At 36.0% G+C, this 16,396-nt stretch overlaps 1 protein-coding gene across 1 annotated transcript in view; it reads left to right on the top strand.

Annotated features, from left to right (window-relative positions):
• The window catches only part of EFCAB5 (EF-hand calcium binding domain 5), a 168,099-nt gene that overhangs the window by 109,234 nt on the left and 42,469 nt on the right, over positions 1 to 16,396 (top strand). Inside the window, exons 10-15 of the mRNA XM_034640619.1 lie at positions 3,596 to 3,695; positions 5,069 to 5,950; positions 7,857 to 7,931; positions 8,031 to 8,123; positions 11,498 to 11,712; positions 13,296 to 13,452. Of these exons, the coding sequence (XP_034496510.1) occupies positions 3,596 to 3,695; positions 5,069 to 5,950; positions 7,857 to 7,931; positions 8,031 to 8,123; positions 11,498 to 11,712; positions 13,296 to 13,452 (1,522 nt within the window). The remainder of the gene's footprint in view (positions 1 to 3,595; positions 3,696 to 5,068; positions 5,951 to 7,856; positions 7,932 to 8,030; positions 8,124 to 11,497; positions 11,713 to 13,295; positions 13,453 to 16,396) is intronic.

Genomic DNA, 16,396 nt, shown 5'->3' with positions numbered 1-16,396 from the left:
AAACAAACTCCCTGCTGAGCATGGAGCCTGATGCAGGGCTTGATCCCAGGACCCTGAGATCATTACCTAAGCTTAACAGACTGAGTCACCCAGGCTCCCCAATCCTAAGGAATCTTTAAAAATAAAAGTTGAATACACTAGAACACATATGTGATTTAGTAAGGCTTCAGGATATATAGTCAATACACAAAGATCAATTGTATTTCTATATATTAGCAACAAAAAATTGGAAGATGATTTTAAAATGCCATTTGCATTTATATCACACACATGAAATACTTAGAGATACAACTGAACAAAATACATGCAGTATCTATAAACTAAATCTAAAAAGCACTGCTGAGAGAAATAAAAAAAACCTAAATAAACAGAGAAAGCATTTCTCATTTTTCTCAAAGACCATATTCATGAATCAAAAGACCAAATATTGTTAGTTCCCAAATTGACCTATAAATTTAACACAATTCCAACCCAAATCTCAGGGAGCTTATTTATAGAAATTGACAGAACTAGTTTTAAAATCTATATGGAATTTCAAAGGATGCAGAATAGTCAAAATAATTTTGAAAAATACAAAGGTGAAGTATTTTCAAAAATAATTTTGAAAAATACAAAGGTGAAGTATTTACACTACCTGGTTTAAGGATTTACTATATATCTACAGAAATCAAGACAACATGGTATTGGTATAAGAATAGACAAAAAATTTAATGGAACCAAGTAGAGTCAAGCATAAAACCACATGTGCACAGGCAATTACTTTTCAACAAAGAGTGGTATCTAGGATAATCTTTTGAAAAGATTGAAAAGATGCTGGAAAAACTGACTACCAACTCTAGGGGGAATTAATTGCACCTCAAGCTTTACTTCACACCACACAAATAAACTTGAAATAAACTTTAGACTTTTATGTTTAAGGTAAAATCACAAATTTCCAGAAGAAAACATGAATCTTAAAAGATAATTCGATAAAATGGACCACATCAAATTTTAAAATGCCTTTTTTTGAAAGACACTATTTAAAAAATGAAAAAAGGGCCTGGGCGGTTCAGTTGGTTAAACATCTAACTCTTGACTTCAGCTCAGGTCATGATCTCAGGGTTGTAAGATTGAGCCCTGCGTTGGGCTCTGGGCTCAGTGTGGAATCTGCTTGAGACTCTCCTTTCCCTCTGCCCCCCCCATTTGTGCTCTCTCTCTCCCTCTCTCTAAAATAAATAAATAAAATCTTTTTAAAAAATGAAAAGGAAGCAATAGACTGGGAGATGCAAGAAAAGGATTTGTAGACTTCGTAGGCTGCAGAACAAAAACTCTTGTTTACCTTATACCTTATCACCTAGACAATCCAACAGTATTTGAAATGTATGGGGCAAATTAGAATATTATGGCAAGTTGCAATAGAAGAATTACAGTGTAGATTCCTTGGGTTTTGGAGCAAAATCATTCTCTCTACTAATGTTAACTGTTCTCCTTTGAGAAACAGCTCTTGTGTGTGATTATACTGTGATAAAATCATTTGCTTATTATCTGTATACTTTTCTGTATGTATGTTGTATTTTTTTTAAAGATTTACTTTTTAAAAACTCTATGGAAATGAAGGTCCAAATATAGCAAAAACAATTATAAAAAGAAGAACAAGTTGAGGAGGATTTCCCTGGTTTGGTTTTTTAAAATAAAGCTATATTAACAGAATACTGGGCCTGACATCAGATTTATGAGTATGTGAGAATTTAGTGCATAACATAGGTAGCAAATAACTCGGTGAGAAGAGACTAATCAATAAATATTAAGTTGGGACCATTGGGGAAAAATTAAAATTAGGTTTGAGCTTCAATAATGAGCAAAAATAAGTCCTATCTGATCAAAGACCTGGATGTGGAAAACAAAATGTAAAAGTTTTAGAAGCACATATAGAGTATAGAGCATGCCTTTTGACCTTGGTATAGGTAATATTTCTTAAAGAATACCTCTAATAAGCACAAACTATACAAGAAATAATTGATACATTTGGCTACCTCAAAATTAAAAACATTGGTATGGCTAAACTCACCAAAAGTTAAATTAAAAAATAAGAGATTAAACTGGGAAAGGGTGTTTGCTATATAGATAACAGAATGATCATTATCAAAAATTTACAAATTAATAAGAAATAGACAACTCCTCATAAAAGAAGGGGAAAGGACATAAAAAAAAGCCTTCCATTGATGAGGAAACCCAAATACATAGTAAACATATGAAAATATATTTAATCTCACTAATAATCAGGGAAATGCAAATTAAAATAACTAGATACCATCAGATTGGGAAAAAATCGTGAACTCTAACAATATCAAGTATTGGCATGGATATGGAGAAATGATATTCTCATTCAATAATGGTAAGAAGTAAATTGGTATAGATATTTTGTGGAGCAATTTGGCAATAACTACTAAAGCTAAAAATGTTCATAGTAGGGATGCTTGCATTGCTCAGTCAGTTGGGTGTCTGCCTTCGGCTCAGATCATGATCCCAGGGTCCTGGGATTTAGTCCCACATCGGGCTCCTTGTTCAGTGGGGAGCCTGCTTCTCCCTCTGCCTGCTGCTCTCCCTGCTGGTGCTCTCTCTCTCGCTCTCTCTCTCTGACAAATAAATAAATAAAATCTTTTTAAAAATGCTTGGAGTATACAGTCCATTAATTGACACTTCTAATTACTTACCCTAGGGAAATGTTTATACATGTATGCAAGGATATGTGCATAAGGATATCCACTGCAAAATTATTTTGGTATCTAAACACTGGAAATAGTCTAAATGCCCATCAATAAAGGGACTGTAAAAAAATTACAGTGTTTTGGGGGCACCTGGGTGGCTCAGTTGGTTAAATATCTGGTTCTTGATTTATGCTCAGGTCATGATCTCAGGGTCCTGGGACTATGCTTCATGCCGGGTAGGGAGTCTGCTTGAGGATTCTCTCTCCCTCTCCCTCTGCCCTTCTGCCCCTCTCAAATACATCTAAATTTTTTTTAATTATAGTGTTTCCATATTATAGAATACCATACAGCAGCTAAAAGGAATAAAATATATTTCTTTACATATATGAATTGATCTCAGTGTTGAGTAAATAAAAGCTATTTTAAGAAGTACATATGTACTATGATATCAATTGTATGTTTTTAAAGTACATCCACAGAATATTAACAATCATCATTTCTGGGTGTTGGGAACACAGGTGTTAGTTTTATCATTTTCTGTATTTCTCTGTAGTTAAAATGTATCTCAAAAATGATGCAAAAAAGAACAAGTAGGGAGCTGTTAAGTGTTTCAAGTGTCGTACTCAGGTCTAATTCGATAAGAACTGAGCATTATACACTGAATTTAGCAATTAAGTCAGTGACTATTGTTAAGCGTCTATTAAGCAAGGTATTTTGACCTGTCACAGGATGGGGAAGTAGAGTATAAGCCTAATGGCAAGATATAGCTTTCCTGATTTTGACTCTGCAGTTTTATTTAAATAATGATAGTGGTGGTGGTGGTGATGATGAAAGCTTCAATAAACCATATTCATTTACATAAAAATCTCAAATCTCCTGTATCAACTAATTGCAAACTTTCTACTTAGGTAGGGTTTTTGGATCGGCAGAGAACATTGGCCTTGCTGGAAACATTCTATGACCACAGTTCAAAAATGCTTAGAAGTTTGCTGCGAAACCCAAGACAATGTAAGTGCCATTCAGAGGGAGTATGTTCAAGCTAGAATGATGTAGTACACTCATATGGTAAAAGTCATTGTGTTCCCATGGAATCCCTTCACATGCCATCTCCCTTAGATCATGATAGCTAGTCTAACTGTTCATTCCCCCAAAACTCATTCTTCATCACAAGAGATATTTTTCACTATAGTGCAATATGAGAAGTTCTCAAGTTAGAACTCAATTTTAAGTTCATTCAAATAAAGAGGTGCTTGAGTGACAATCTGAATGTTGTGGAAATTAAGTTGGTAATGGTAATTCCAGTTTTAATGTCCAACTTAGAATTCTAAAACTTCTGAGAAAAATGTTTCCTCCTCCCAAGCATTTTTACTTGTCCGCCTTTACTGAAATTATACAGTAAAATATCTTTTTTTATATTACTACCAAAACAAGTAGGATTATGGGTTTTGTTATGTTTTAATTTTTTGAGAGGGATAAGGGGGGAGGGGCAGAGGGAGAGGGAGAGGAAGAGAGAGAATCTTAAGCAGGCTCCACACTCAGCACAGAGCCTGATGTGGTGCTTGATCTCACAACCCTGAGATCATGACCTGAGCCGAAATCAGAGCCGGATGTTTAACCAACTGAGCCACCCGGGTGCCTCATTTTTACTTTTTAAAGAGCAAGTCTTTGAATGGATGGGTTTTCCAAAGAATGTCAGTATTTTACTTCTGTGTGAAAATAGTTGGATACTTAAAAATCTATGGGTGATATAGAGTAGTCCTGGACACCAGGGTCGTTTTGTTATTGGTGTTGTCATTGTTTAAATGGGATTCTGGTGAATGCCATCCAATCTTTCCCTAGAATTCTGAACCAGGTGTTCACATAAGTTGTGGAGGAAAAGAATTGAGGAACGAAGAAGAAAGAAAGGGAGAGAATATGGAAGGGGGAGAAAACAAATATTAGGAAGACATAGCCCAGTGAATGATAGAGACTTGCTTCTATTTTGATACTGCAGATATTGAAAAGGTATTTGATGTGGAAGACATGTGTCCTCTTCCTCATCCCTATGCTATGCTTATTGTTGGAAGACCAAAAGTAGAGGGTAAATTCTATTGGCAGTCTAAGCAACTCTCCAAGTAGAAAATGAAGAATCATGCTCATTTCCAAAACCACACCTTTTAGGAAGGGATAATTTCTAACTTACAGTAGTGAGCATCTTTTATGTTCCTTTGAATAACTTTTTGCTTTTGTTGTGTTGTTGGGAAAGGTAACTATTGTTTATTTAAAGCAATAGGCCCATGTTACAATTACTATGATCAAGACTGTTTTGCATTAATTTACTAGCTCTGATTCTCCATTATAACATGAATTATTTAAGGAAATATTTTTTTCCTCTGCATTAGGGCCATTCATTGAATTTGAAGAGATAGACTTGCCTGAGTTCTGGGGAGACATGGATAATCAGAAACATATTTATGAAGACTTTGACAAAGTGCTGTTAGAGATGAATGCATTACTTTCTGAAAAACATGCTAGCAAATTGTTAGAAACCCCAGAAGAGCAACATAAACACGATGAACATAGTGAATCAACACTGCCAGAACAGCAGAGAGGGACAACTGCAGAACAAGAACCAAACAGAACTTCAACCAAAGAACCAGAACGAGACAGAGAATCAACTGGAGAAGAAAAACCATACAGAGAATCAGTAACAGAACAAGAAACCCACACAGGGTCAACTCCAGAACAACAATCAAGTAGAGAGTTAATAATAGAACAAAGACCACATGGTGACTCAGTAATAGAACAAGGGCCACCACAAAGAGTGTCATCTTCAGAACAAGGGGTCAACATGGAATCAACTGCAGAACAAGGGCTCCACAGAGAATCACTATCAGCACAAGGACAACACAAAGGGTCAACCTCAGAACAAGGATCACGCAGAGAGTCAGTAAGAGAAGGAAGACCACACAAAGAGTCAACTGCAGAACAAAGATCACACAGAGAGTCAGAAGCAGAACAAGGATCACACAAAGGGTCAACTGCAGAACAAGAAACAACCAGAGAGATAATTCCAGAAAAACAACGGGATTCAACTTCACAATCAGGAAGAGGCAGCATCTTCAGAGAAAGTAAAATATCTAGGGAGTCTACTTCTTATGAGTACATTGAAATCTCCCCACAAGAAGAGAGAACTCAGGAGCAAATATATGAAGAGGAACTATTTGTGAGTCCTGAAATGCAAGAGGAAGTCCCGACATCAAGAAGAAAAGATTATCTTTCAGGTAGTAATCCAGTTCATCTATGACATGAGCTCCATGTTTTGTGGAGTGATTGTTAAAGTCTTTTCAGGAAATACTCATTCCATTTAGGATCTTTTCTGGCATACCAGATCATTCAGATCTTAGATATTTTGCTATGCAACATGTGTCTAGGCTCTGAACAATCAATTAAATGCAAACCCAAATGTTTCTATGGTCAATTTACCTAGAATTCCTTCTGCAGAGGAAGCCCATTGGTAAGGAAGCGATCTGATAATGTTACATATAGAAAACTTCACTGGACTCCTGAAGAGGCAGTAGAAGCCCTTTCTTTTCTTTTTTTAAGGTTTTATTTATTTATTTGAGAGGGAGAGAAAGAGAAAGCGTGAAGAGGAGCAGAAGAATAGGGATAACAGACTCCTTGCTAAGCACAGAGCCTGATGTGGGGCCCAATCCCAGGACCCCAAGATCATGACCTGAGCCGAAAACAAGAGTTGGTCGCTTAACTGACTGAGCCACCCAAGGGCCCCAGAAGCCCTTTCATTTTAAATGTGGTGTCTAATATTAGAAGCCACTTTTTAAGATGTCTTTTATTTCAACTATAAACTGGATCTTGCATTTTTCAATACTATAAGCTATATGTTCTAGAAGAGTTTCTGAAAGTTATATTTAAGGCAGAAAACACCCTGCATTTCAAATATTTATTCTGCAGAAGACTTTTCCTCTGAATTGCCTATGCCAGTGTATGCCTTTTTGTTGAAAAATTCTAACTTCTTAGAGAGCTAGTCTCAATACCACTTAAGACCTCAGTTAGGCATAAATATTTTTAAAGTTCTGCTCTTTAATTTTAAAGTCCCACAGTCCCAAAGAAAATCCCTATTTGAAACTCCTAAGACATGAGTAACATGTGTTCTAGATTCTACATTATCAGTGACTAATTTGAAATATCTCATTTTTTCAGCATTGTATTTGGCTCTCCATAAAATAGGGCTATTAATTTTTGGCTCTCCTCATGTAGTAGGGATGCAGCTAGAAAAATTGTGAAGTTACTATTCAATCAGATGTTATTAGTAAGGACTTAATTTTGTTAAGTGTGACGGTGATCCAAAATGACAGTGTCTAAAAAAACATAAAACCAAAACAAAACAGCAATGTCTAAACAACATAGGAGTTTCTTTCCTTCTGATATAAAAGTTAAAACTTATATGACAGTTCAGTCCCGTGAAATCAGAAGTGGCTCTGGGGCGCCTGGGTGGCACAGCGGTTAAGCGTCCGCCTTCGGCTCAGGGCGTGATCCCGACGTTACGGGATCGAGCCCCACATCAGGCTCCTCTACTATGAGCCTGCTTCTTTCTCCCACTCCCCCTGCTTGTGTTCCCTCTCTCGCTAAGCTGTCTCTATCTCTGTCAAATAAATAAATAAAATCTTTAAAAAAAAAAAAAAAAGAAGTGGCTCAAGTTCTGTCTTATGTTTCCTCTAACCACATAGTCCTGGATGGCTCGCTACCATGTCCATATTCTGACCGGAAGTTAAGGAGAAAGGAGAAAGGTTACGCATTACGTCACTTGCCTACACATCACATTGGTCAGAATTTAGGCATTTGGTGACATCTAGCTGTGACAGAGGCTAGTAAACATAGCCCTTATATTGAGTGGCCAAATTTGGGTACAACAAATAGCTTTTGTCATAGAGCTGCTCTCAACAACTAAAGTTATTAAATGATATCATTGTGGTTGAATGTGATGTAACATAGATGGGAAATAACCTGATAGAAAGTTTTTGTGTTCTGTATGCAAGACATTTTTCTCATTCATTAATTTAGGAATATATTATGGAATATATAGTGTCCAATTTATAGGCATTTTCTATTTTTTTTCATTCAAGCTTTTAATTCCAGTTTGTTATAGCCACTTTCTTTTGTACCTTTTAGAAACTACAAAAAAGGAAAGTCAGAAAGATCCATCTTGTGAAAAGTCCCAAGAAATAGAAGGAAAGTCATGGTCAGGTGACTCCTCATTTAAACTTCCTTTCATTTATACTCTAGAACAAACACATTATGAAAGTGAAATTAAATTGTCTATTTTATGGAATGTATATTTTGTAGGCAAGCTTTTGACTTGTAACTGGAAGATGAATTATATCAAATATGAAGATGAGGAACAAGCAAACTCACTTCTCAGTAACTCCAGGTTCACAGGTACATGTTAGCAACCAAACTAGGAAGACTAGATGGCAGTTGAATTGATGAATTTAATTTACTGCGGTACCCCATGATAAAGACTGAACTTAGCCAAGACACAATAGCAGGGTGATCCTTGCATTATTTTGTCCCTGAGCTGGTGGATCTAAATATATACAAGATGCATGTTTTTGGTCGTAGTGTACATGTAGGCATGTGCTTTTGATGAATGCTTTTCTGCTTTAAAACATATGCATTAGTGTACAATTTGTTTTTACCATTACATGGCCCTACAGCTGCCTTAAAGCTATGACCCAGGTATACAAAGGAATCAGAAATTGGATATTAGAACTCAACAGAAATCATTCCAGTGACCCCTCTCCCTGGTAGTTCCATAACTCAACGATGAGATAGGTTTGAATCTGTCTTGTTTTTGAAGACTTATAAAGAAAGATCGACTTAACAGAGAGAACAAAGAGTAGCTTTTAGCTCTCAGATAAACCATGTATTTAACAATGATTGTTCCAACAAGTACTCATATTTTACTGCAATGCTATTTTATCATTTTACCTTTCATCAACAAGTAATAGAACTAATTATATCAAGATTAGTTTCTCCCTATCTGCAAATTTTTTTCTCATTAAAGCCTGGGTCAAATAAAAAACTTTCTATCCTCAAAATATTTTGGTAAAAATGCGTGGCATTGGTCAAGCTCCTGTGGACTGCTAGTTTGTGTTCTTCTTCTGGTCTTACTTCTTTATTTCAGTTATGCTTTACCATTTAAAAAAACTGCATGGGTGATTATTTTTAGGTCATGTAAAATCTCATGTGGAAGGCATGAGGGCATGAATGATTGAATCAATGAATAAATCAAACATAAGTCACTGGCCTGATATTTTATGAAATATGCTTTACATTGTAAGATTGAAGTTCAAGATAAATATATTAGTCAAGACTCTGGGGGAGAGGTTGCAGGAGTATTTATGGATTTATTTAACTGTCAAGGCCAGACCACAGCTGGCTTCAGGCACAAATGAATCCAAGGGCTCAATAACAGCAGTGAGACACTGTATCTGCCTCTCAGCCCTGTTCCTCTCTGTGTAACTTTCAGTTTTAGGTCATCTTCTCCATGTTGTGGCAGAGATGTCCATAAGAGTATTGCTAAGCTTATATCCTACCTTCAGAAATCAGATTACTAAAAGAGTGATTCTTCCCCTGTAGCTCCCCAAAAAGTTCTGGGGCTCATTTTCATTGGCATATAGTGAATTATGTTGTTGTCATATAGGAATTATTGGCCAGACCTATATCACATGGCCATGTAGCAAAGGTGGGAGATGCTCAGTACCACCCGATTGATCTAAATCTGTAAAGAACTTAACAAACTCAATACCCCCAAAAACAAATAATCCAGTTAAGAAATGGGCAGAAGACAAGAATAGACATTTTCCCAAAGGAGACATGCAGATGGCTAACAGATACATGAAAAGACCTCAACATCACTCCTCATCAGGGAAATACAAATCAAAACTACAATGAGATGCCACCTCACACCTCTCAGAATGGCTACAACTGACAATAGGAAACAACAGGTGTTGACAAGGGTACAGAGAAAAGGGAACCCTTTTACACTGTTGGTGGGAATGCAAACTGGTGCAGCCACTGTGCAGAACAGTATGGAGGTTCCTCAAAAAGTTAAAAATAGAACTACCCTACCATCCAGTAACTGCACTACTAGGTATTTACCCAAAGGATACAAAAATACTAATTCAAAGGGATACATGCACCCCGATGTTTACAGCAGCATTATCAACAATAGCCAAATTGTGGAAAGAGCCCAAAGGTCCATCAACTGATAAATGGATAAGGAAGATGTACTTTAGGGGTGCCTGGGTGTCTCAGTCAGTTAAGCATCCTGAGGTAGAGCCCCACATCTGGCTCCGTGTCCAGTGGAGAATCTTCTTGTCTCTCTGCCTCTCCCTCCCCCCACTTGACTTCTCTCTCCCAAATAAATAAATGAGATCTTAAAAAAAAAAGAAAAGAAGATTTAATATATAACATATAAAATATACATATCATGGAATATTACTCAGCCATAAAAAAGAATGACATCTTGTCATTTGCTATGAAATGGATGAAGCTAGAGTATATTATGCTAAGGGAAATAAGTCAGAGAAAGACAAATACCATATAATTTCACTCAATATGTGGAATTCAAGAAACAAAACAAGCAAAGGAGAAAAAATAAGAGAGAGAGAGAGAAACAGACTCTTAATTATAGAGAACAAACTGGTGATCGCCAGAGTGGAGATGGGTGGGGGGGAGGATGGGTGAAATAGGTGATGGGGATTAAAGAAGGCACTTGTGATGAGCACAGGGTGATGTATGGAAGTATTGAATCATTATTGTACACCTGGAACTAATATCACACTGTATGTTAACTAACTGGAATTTAAATAAAAACTTGAAACATGAAAAAAACCCAATTACCATAAAAGAATAAGATGATAAATTAGATCTCATCAAATAAAACTTTTGCTTATTAAAACACGTCGTTAAAGAAGTGCATATATAAGCCACAGATATGGAAAAATACTTGAAATATTTGCAAAATTTTTATCTGACAAAGGACTGGTATCCAGAAAATATTAAGATCTCCACAACTCAAAAATAAAAAGATAAACAACATAATAATAAATTAGCAAAACATGTTAATAGATGCTTCACAAATTAAACACATAAGAATGAACAATGAACACATGAAGAAAGTGTGGAATGTCATTAGTTACCATGAAAAACAGACTAACATTACAATGAGAAACCACTACATATGACCTGAATGGCTAAAATGAAAAAGACTGACAACACTGACTCTTGGCAAGATTGTGGAGAAACTGGAACTCTTCAGGATTGTCGGTGGGAATTTAAAATGCTACCATTACTTCAGAAAATATCTGTGTTTATTGTAAAACCAAATACATATTTACCCATGATCCAGAAATTCCAATCCCAGTTATTTATCCACTAGAGTTAAAAGTGTGTTTACAACAACAACAGCAAAACATATATAAGAATATGTAAACCAGGTATATTTATAATAGCCTGAACTTTCTGGGAACATTCCAGGTATCTATCAGTAAGAGAATAAATAAAAAATTGTGATATATTTATAAATCAAATATTACTCAGCAATAAAAATGAACTATTGGTACATGTGAAATGAAAATAAAAATATAAGCTGACAGTGAGGAAGAGATGTTTTCCTCAAGAAGGGAGGATGGGTTTCTGACAGGAAAAATGTAGGAGATGTTTACTACAATAAGTACTCGTATATTTTCTCTAAGCTTTAAGAAACTGTTCACTTTACTGTTTGTTGTATGTTTCCTGCTTAATAGGCCTACACTCAATTATCAGAAATATTCAGTCTTACAAGGAAGTAGAAGGTAGAAGTGCTTTCAATGGCGTTTCCTTCAATCTGCTCCAGTTTGTGCAACTTCTGGAGACATTTGTTGGTGAAGATGCCCCCTTGAGTGTCAGTGAGACCCTCACATCCTTTTTTAAAAGGGGCTATGTTGAAACAAAAGAAGAGAAACTAGAGGGCTTAGAACAGGTGAGTAATATTATACATTAATAAAACAGGTGGAGTCACTATTACTAAAAAATCCCTCAACCTCAGTTGCTCCTAATGTGGCTCTTTAAAAATTTATAACCAAGGGGATGCTGGTGGCTCAGTTCGTTGAGCATCTGACTTTTGATCTCAACTCAGGTCTTGATCTCAGGGTCGTGAGTTCAAGCCCTGCATTGTATCCCACAAGGGGCGTGAAGCCTAGTTAAAAAAGAAATAAAGTTCATTTTTTTTAAAAGTGTTATAACCAAACTTATCACTTTATTTCAATGAGCATAGCCATTAAGTATTTTATTTTATTGTCAAATGTTCCAAGATCACACTCCAGAGAATTCATTCCCCTAATAATAACACGATTGCTGGTAGCAGGAGATGGTTTATTGTACAGCTTTCTTTTTCCTCCTCTGAAGCTTGAAGAGCAGATTCTGAGGAGCAGATATGTGTATGTGCAAAAAATGGGTGTGTATGCACACTATCTGCTGTGTGAATGCATTTACTAACGCACATACCTAGGTGTACAATTATGATTTGTATATGTATTTTTATTCATGTGAATCCAGACTCCAGTTCTTTCCTAAGAACTTACTACCTACTTGAGTGATAGATAAGCACATACACATTAGCTGATATAAACAATCTATGTGCCCTTTTATGAAATACATAACTTACATCCACCAGACATATTCACTAATCTCAGCAGCCTTATGAGTCTTCTCAACATAATTTCTAGGGTTGATATCCCTTTTGCCTCCTCAATTGCAATTCCCCCATTTAACCAAATGCTATATATTCACTTTCTTTTAGCAATTAAATCTATCTAGATAATAATTTAGTTATTATCTGACTGACATAATTAATCTAGTAAAAAATCCAAAAGGTAAATAAAATCAACATCAAGTTAGGTCAACGTTAAATTATAAAAAATAATTTTTTGAACACGGTCATTTTTCGTTGTTTGAACATTGCCCTTCATCCTCCTTCAATACACAGCATATTCCACCAAGAAGCCAGGTAGAACACAGCATGTGCTAATCATATTCCTGAACAACCAGTGAGGGAGTGGAAAGGAATGAATCAAAGATTCATAAGGAGTGTAGCCCCTTCCTAAGTTAATGTGCTTTAGTCCGATGTAGAAAATGCCTGTGTTTTTGTTTTGTTTTTTGTTTTTGGTCTAGGGGTAAAACAGAGAAATGATATTTAAAGGATTAAAATTAAATGCTTCACGTCTGCCTTTGGCTCAGGTCATGATTTTAGGGTCCTGGGATCGAGCCCCGCATTGGGCTCCCTGTTGGGCAGGGAGTCTACTTCTTCTTCTCCCTCTACCCCTCCCCCCACCCCCACTCTTGCTCTCTCTCCCACTCACACACTCAATCTCTCTCAAATAAATAAATAAAATCTTTTTAAAAAATTAAATGCTTCATTTTCCCATTAATATCATGTTTAGTCCCAGCTTTTTTTATAAAGCTATTTTTAGAAATAGTGCTGCGCTTTTTGGGGAATAAACATAGGGTGGCAGCTAACACAATGGATAATGTGTCCTGTGCTTTGTTACCCTGTTTCTATCACAGACTAGACAAAATGCTTCCAGAGCCCGACGGGAACTTCTCCTAGAAGCTGTGTTCCAGAAATGGGACAGTGCTGGCTCAGGCTTCCTGGATCTGAAGGAAGTTGATGAACTTCTGTACACATACAAGGAGGGAATGGAAAAAGAATCTATGAAGAAAGGTAAAAAGACAAGAATTTTCTTATTAAAGCTGTGGTAACAAATTGGCTTCAAATTTTCCAGTACTATGACATAGAGAGTTAAAACTCTGGTTCTGAGGGGCGCCTGGGTAGCGTAGTCGTTAAGCGTCTGCCTTCGGCTCAGGGCGTGATCCCCACGTTCTGGGATCGAGTCCCACATCGGGCTCCTCCGCTGGGAGCCTGCTTCTTCCTCTCCCACTCCCCTGCTGTGTTCCCTCTCTTGCTGGCTGTCTATCTCTGTCACATAAGTAAATAAAATCTTTAAAAAAAAAAAAACAACTCTGGTTCTGAAACCACAAGACACCACTTCACACCTGTTAGTATGGCTGTAATTTTTTCAGCTTTATTGAGATATAATTAACATATAACATGTTGTAAGTTTAAGGTGTACAGTGTGTTGATCTGATACATTTATATACTGCAAAATGATTACCACAGTAGCATTAGTTAACACCTCTATCATTTCACATAATTATCACTTCTTTTTTGTACTGAGAATATTTAAGACCTACTCTTAGCAATTTTAAGTATATAATACAGTATTGTTAACTATAATCACCATGCTGTACATTAGAGCCACAGAACTTATTCATCTTATAGTAGAAGTGTATGCCCTTTGGGGCACCTTGGTGGCTCAGTCAGTTAAGCATCTGACTCTTAGTTTCTGCTCAGGTCATGACCTCAGAGTCATAGGAATGAGCCCCGGGTTGGGCTCTGCGCTCAGCGTGGAGTCTGCTTGAGATTCTCTCCCTCTCCCTTTGCCTCCTCCCACTGCTTGCATGTGCATGCGCTCTCTCTCTAAAATAAATTTTAAATACCTTTAAAAAAAGATGTTTATAACCTTTGACCAACATTCCCCCATCTCCCCCACCTCCACCCCCTAAGAACCATCATTTTATATTCTCAGTTTGACTTTTTTTAGATTCGACACATTAATGATATCATATACTATTTGTCTTTCTCTGTGTGATTTCACTCAGCATAATGGTTTCAAGATCCATCCACGGCAGCATGCCATCTTTTTCATGACTGAATGATATTCCTCTGTGTGTGTGTGTGTGTGTGTGTGTGTGTGTGTGTGTGTGTGTGTTTAGGAATCACATTTTCTTTATTCATTCATTCATTCATGGACACTTAAGTGTTTTTCATGTCTTGACTATCATGAATAATTCTGCTATGAACACAGTGGTACAGATACCTCTTCGAGATAGTGATTTCATTTCTTTCCACTAGATACTCGGAAATGGCATTGCTCGATAATACGGCAATTCTATTTTTAATGTTTTGAGGAAACTCCATACTGTTCTTCCTAGTGTTTATACCAATTTACATTCCCACCAACAGTGCACAAGTGTTCCCTTTTCTCCACATCCTTGCCAACACTTGTTATCTCTTGTCTTTTTGACACTAGCCATTGTGACAGGTGTGAGATGATATTTCATTGTGGTTTTGATTTGCATTTCTCTAATTGTTAGTGATGTTGAGCATCTTTTCATGCACCTTTTGGTCATTTGCATGTCTTTGGAAATATGGCTGTTCAGTTTCTTTGCCCATTTTATAATGTCTTATTTTGTTTCTTGCTGTTTAGTTGTATGAATTCCTTACATATTTTGGATATTAACCCCTTGTCAGATATGTGATTTGCAAGTATTTTCTCCTAGTCTGTAGGTTTCCTTTTCAGTTTTTTGTTTGTCTCTTTTGTTGTGCAGAAACCTTTTAGTTTCAGGTAATCCCACTTATTTACTTTTGCTTTTGTTGCTTATGTTGTATGGCTATAATTTTAAAAATAGAAAAATAACAAGTTTTGGCAAGAATCTAGAGAAGTTGGAACCCTCATGCACTGCTGGTGGGAAGTGTAGAAAATGTCAGAGCTATCAGGAGCAGACTATGTTGTAGAGTGCTTTGTCCAAGAACTTAACTCTACATGGTTAGATTCCTTCCGTGTACCTAGCTACCCTCACTGCTGGGGTTAAAAAACATTCAACATTCTTCAGTTCTGTCTATTTTCTCTTCTTGTTGTATCTGCCTCTACAAGGTCTGATTCACCTTTCAAGTGGGGATGGCTTACAAGTTTCTCCTGACTTTAATAATTTAACCACTTAATTCTCAAGACTTTTCTTTCTTTCTTTCTTTCTTTCTTTCTTTCTTTCTTTCTTTCTTTCTTTCTCTTTCTTTTTTATTATGTTCAGTTAGCCAACATATAGTACATCATTAGTTTTTAATGTAGTGTTTGACAATTCATTAGTTGTGTATAACACCCAGTGATGACTTTTCTTTACCTATACTACATTTTTCTCTTCTGATCAATACTTCCCAATCAAAAGTTACTAAAATTCTTATTCCAGTATAATAAGTTTCCTCATTCATTTGATTAGATTCCAGTATAAATTATTTTGCTTTCCACTGGGTTTAAAGATTTATCTGGTGACTTTTACATACTAGATTTTTTTTAGTATCTCTAATTCTATTTTTACTACATTAGTTGAGTTATTTTCTTAATGGTTGCTCTGAAGTTTATCATACACACCTTAACATATCAGATCTACCACAGATACTAATTTAATTCTGGTGTGATATAGAAAAATTATTACTATAGGTATTTTTCTATTCCCCTCTTTTTTTGTGCTAGTGTTGTTGCACATAATAGAATATACATTACATAAATAATATATACTAACTATATATGCATATGTTGGAGATATAAATGCCAATAATTTTAAACAAAAAATACTATTATTAATTACTATAAAATAGTTCAGGAGGCTAAAAGCAAAAACACAAGAAATAACTAGTATTGGCAAGGATGTGGAGAAAAATAAACCCTCATGTACTACTGGTGGAAATGCAAATTGGTGCCATATATATATATATACACATACATATATATGTATATGTATATGTATATATATGTGTATATATATATATA

Source organism: Ailuropoda melanoleuca, chromosome 13, assembly GCF_002007445.2.
Source record: "Ailuropoda melanoleuca isolate Jingjing chromosome 13, ASM200744v2, whole genome shotgun sequence".
In the NCBI taxonomy this organism is placed as follows: domain Eukaryota; kingdom Metazoa; phylum Chordata; class Mammalia; order Carnivora; family Ursidae; genus Ailuropoda; species Ailuropoda melanoleuca.
Note: the sequence above shows the minus strand (reverse complement) of the source record. Positions and strands in the feature narration are given on the sequence as shown.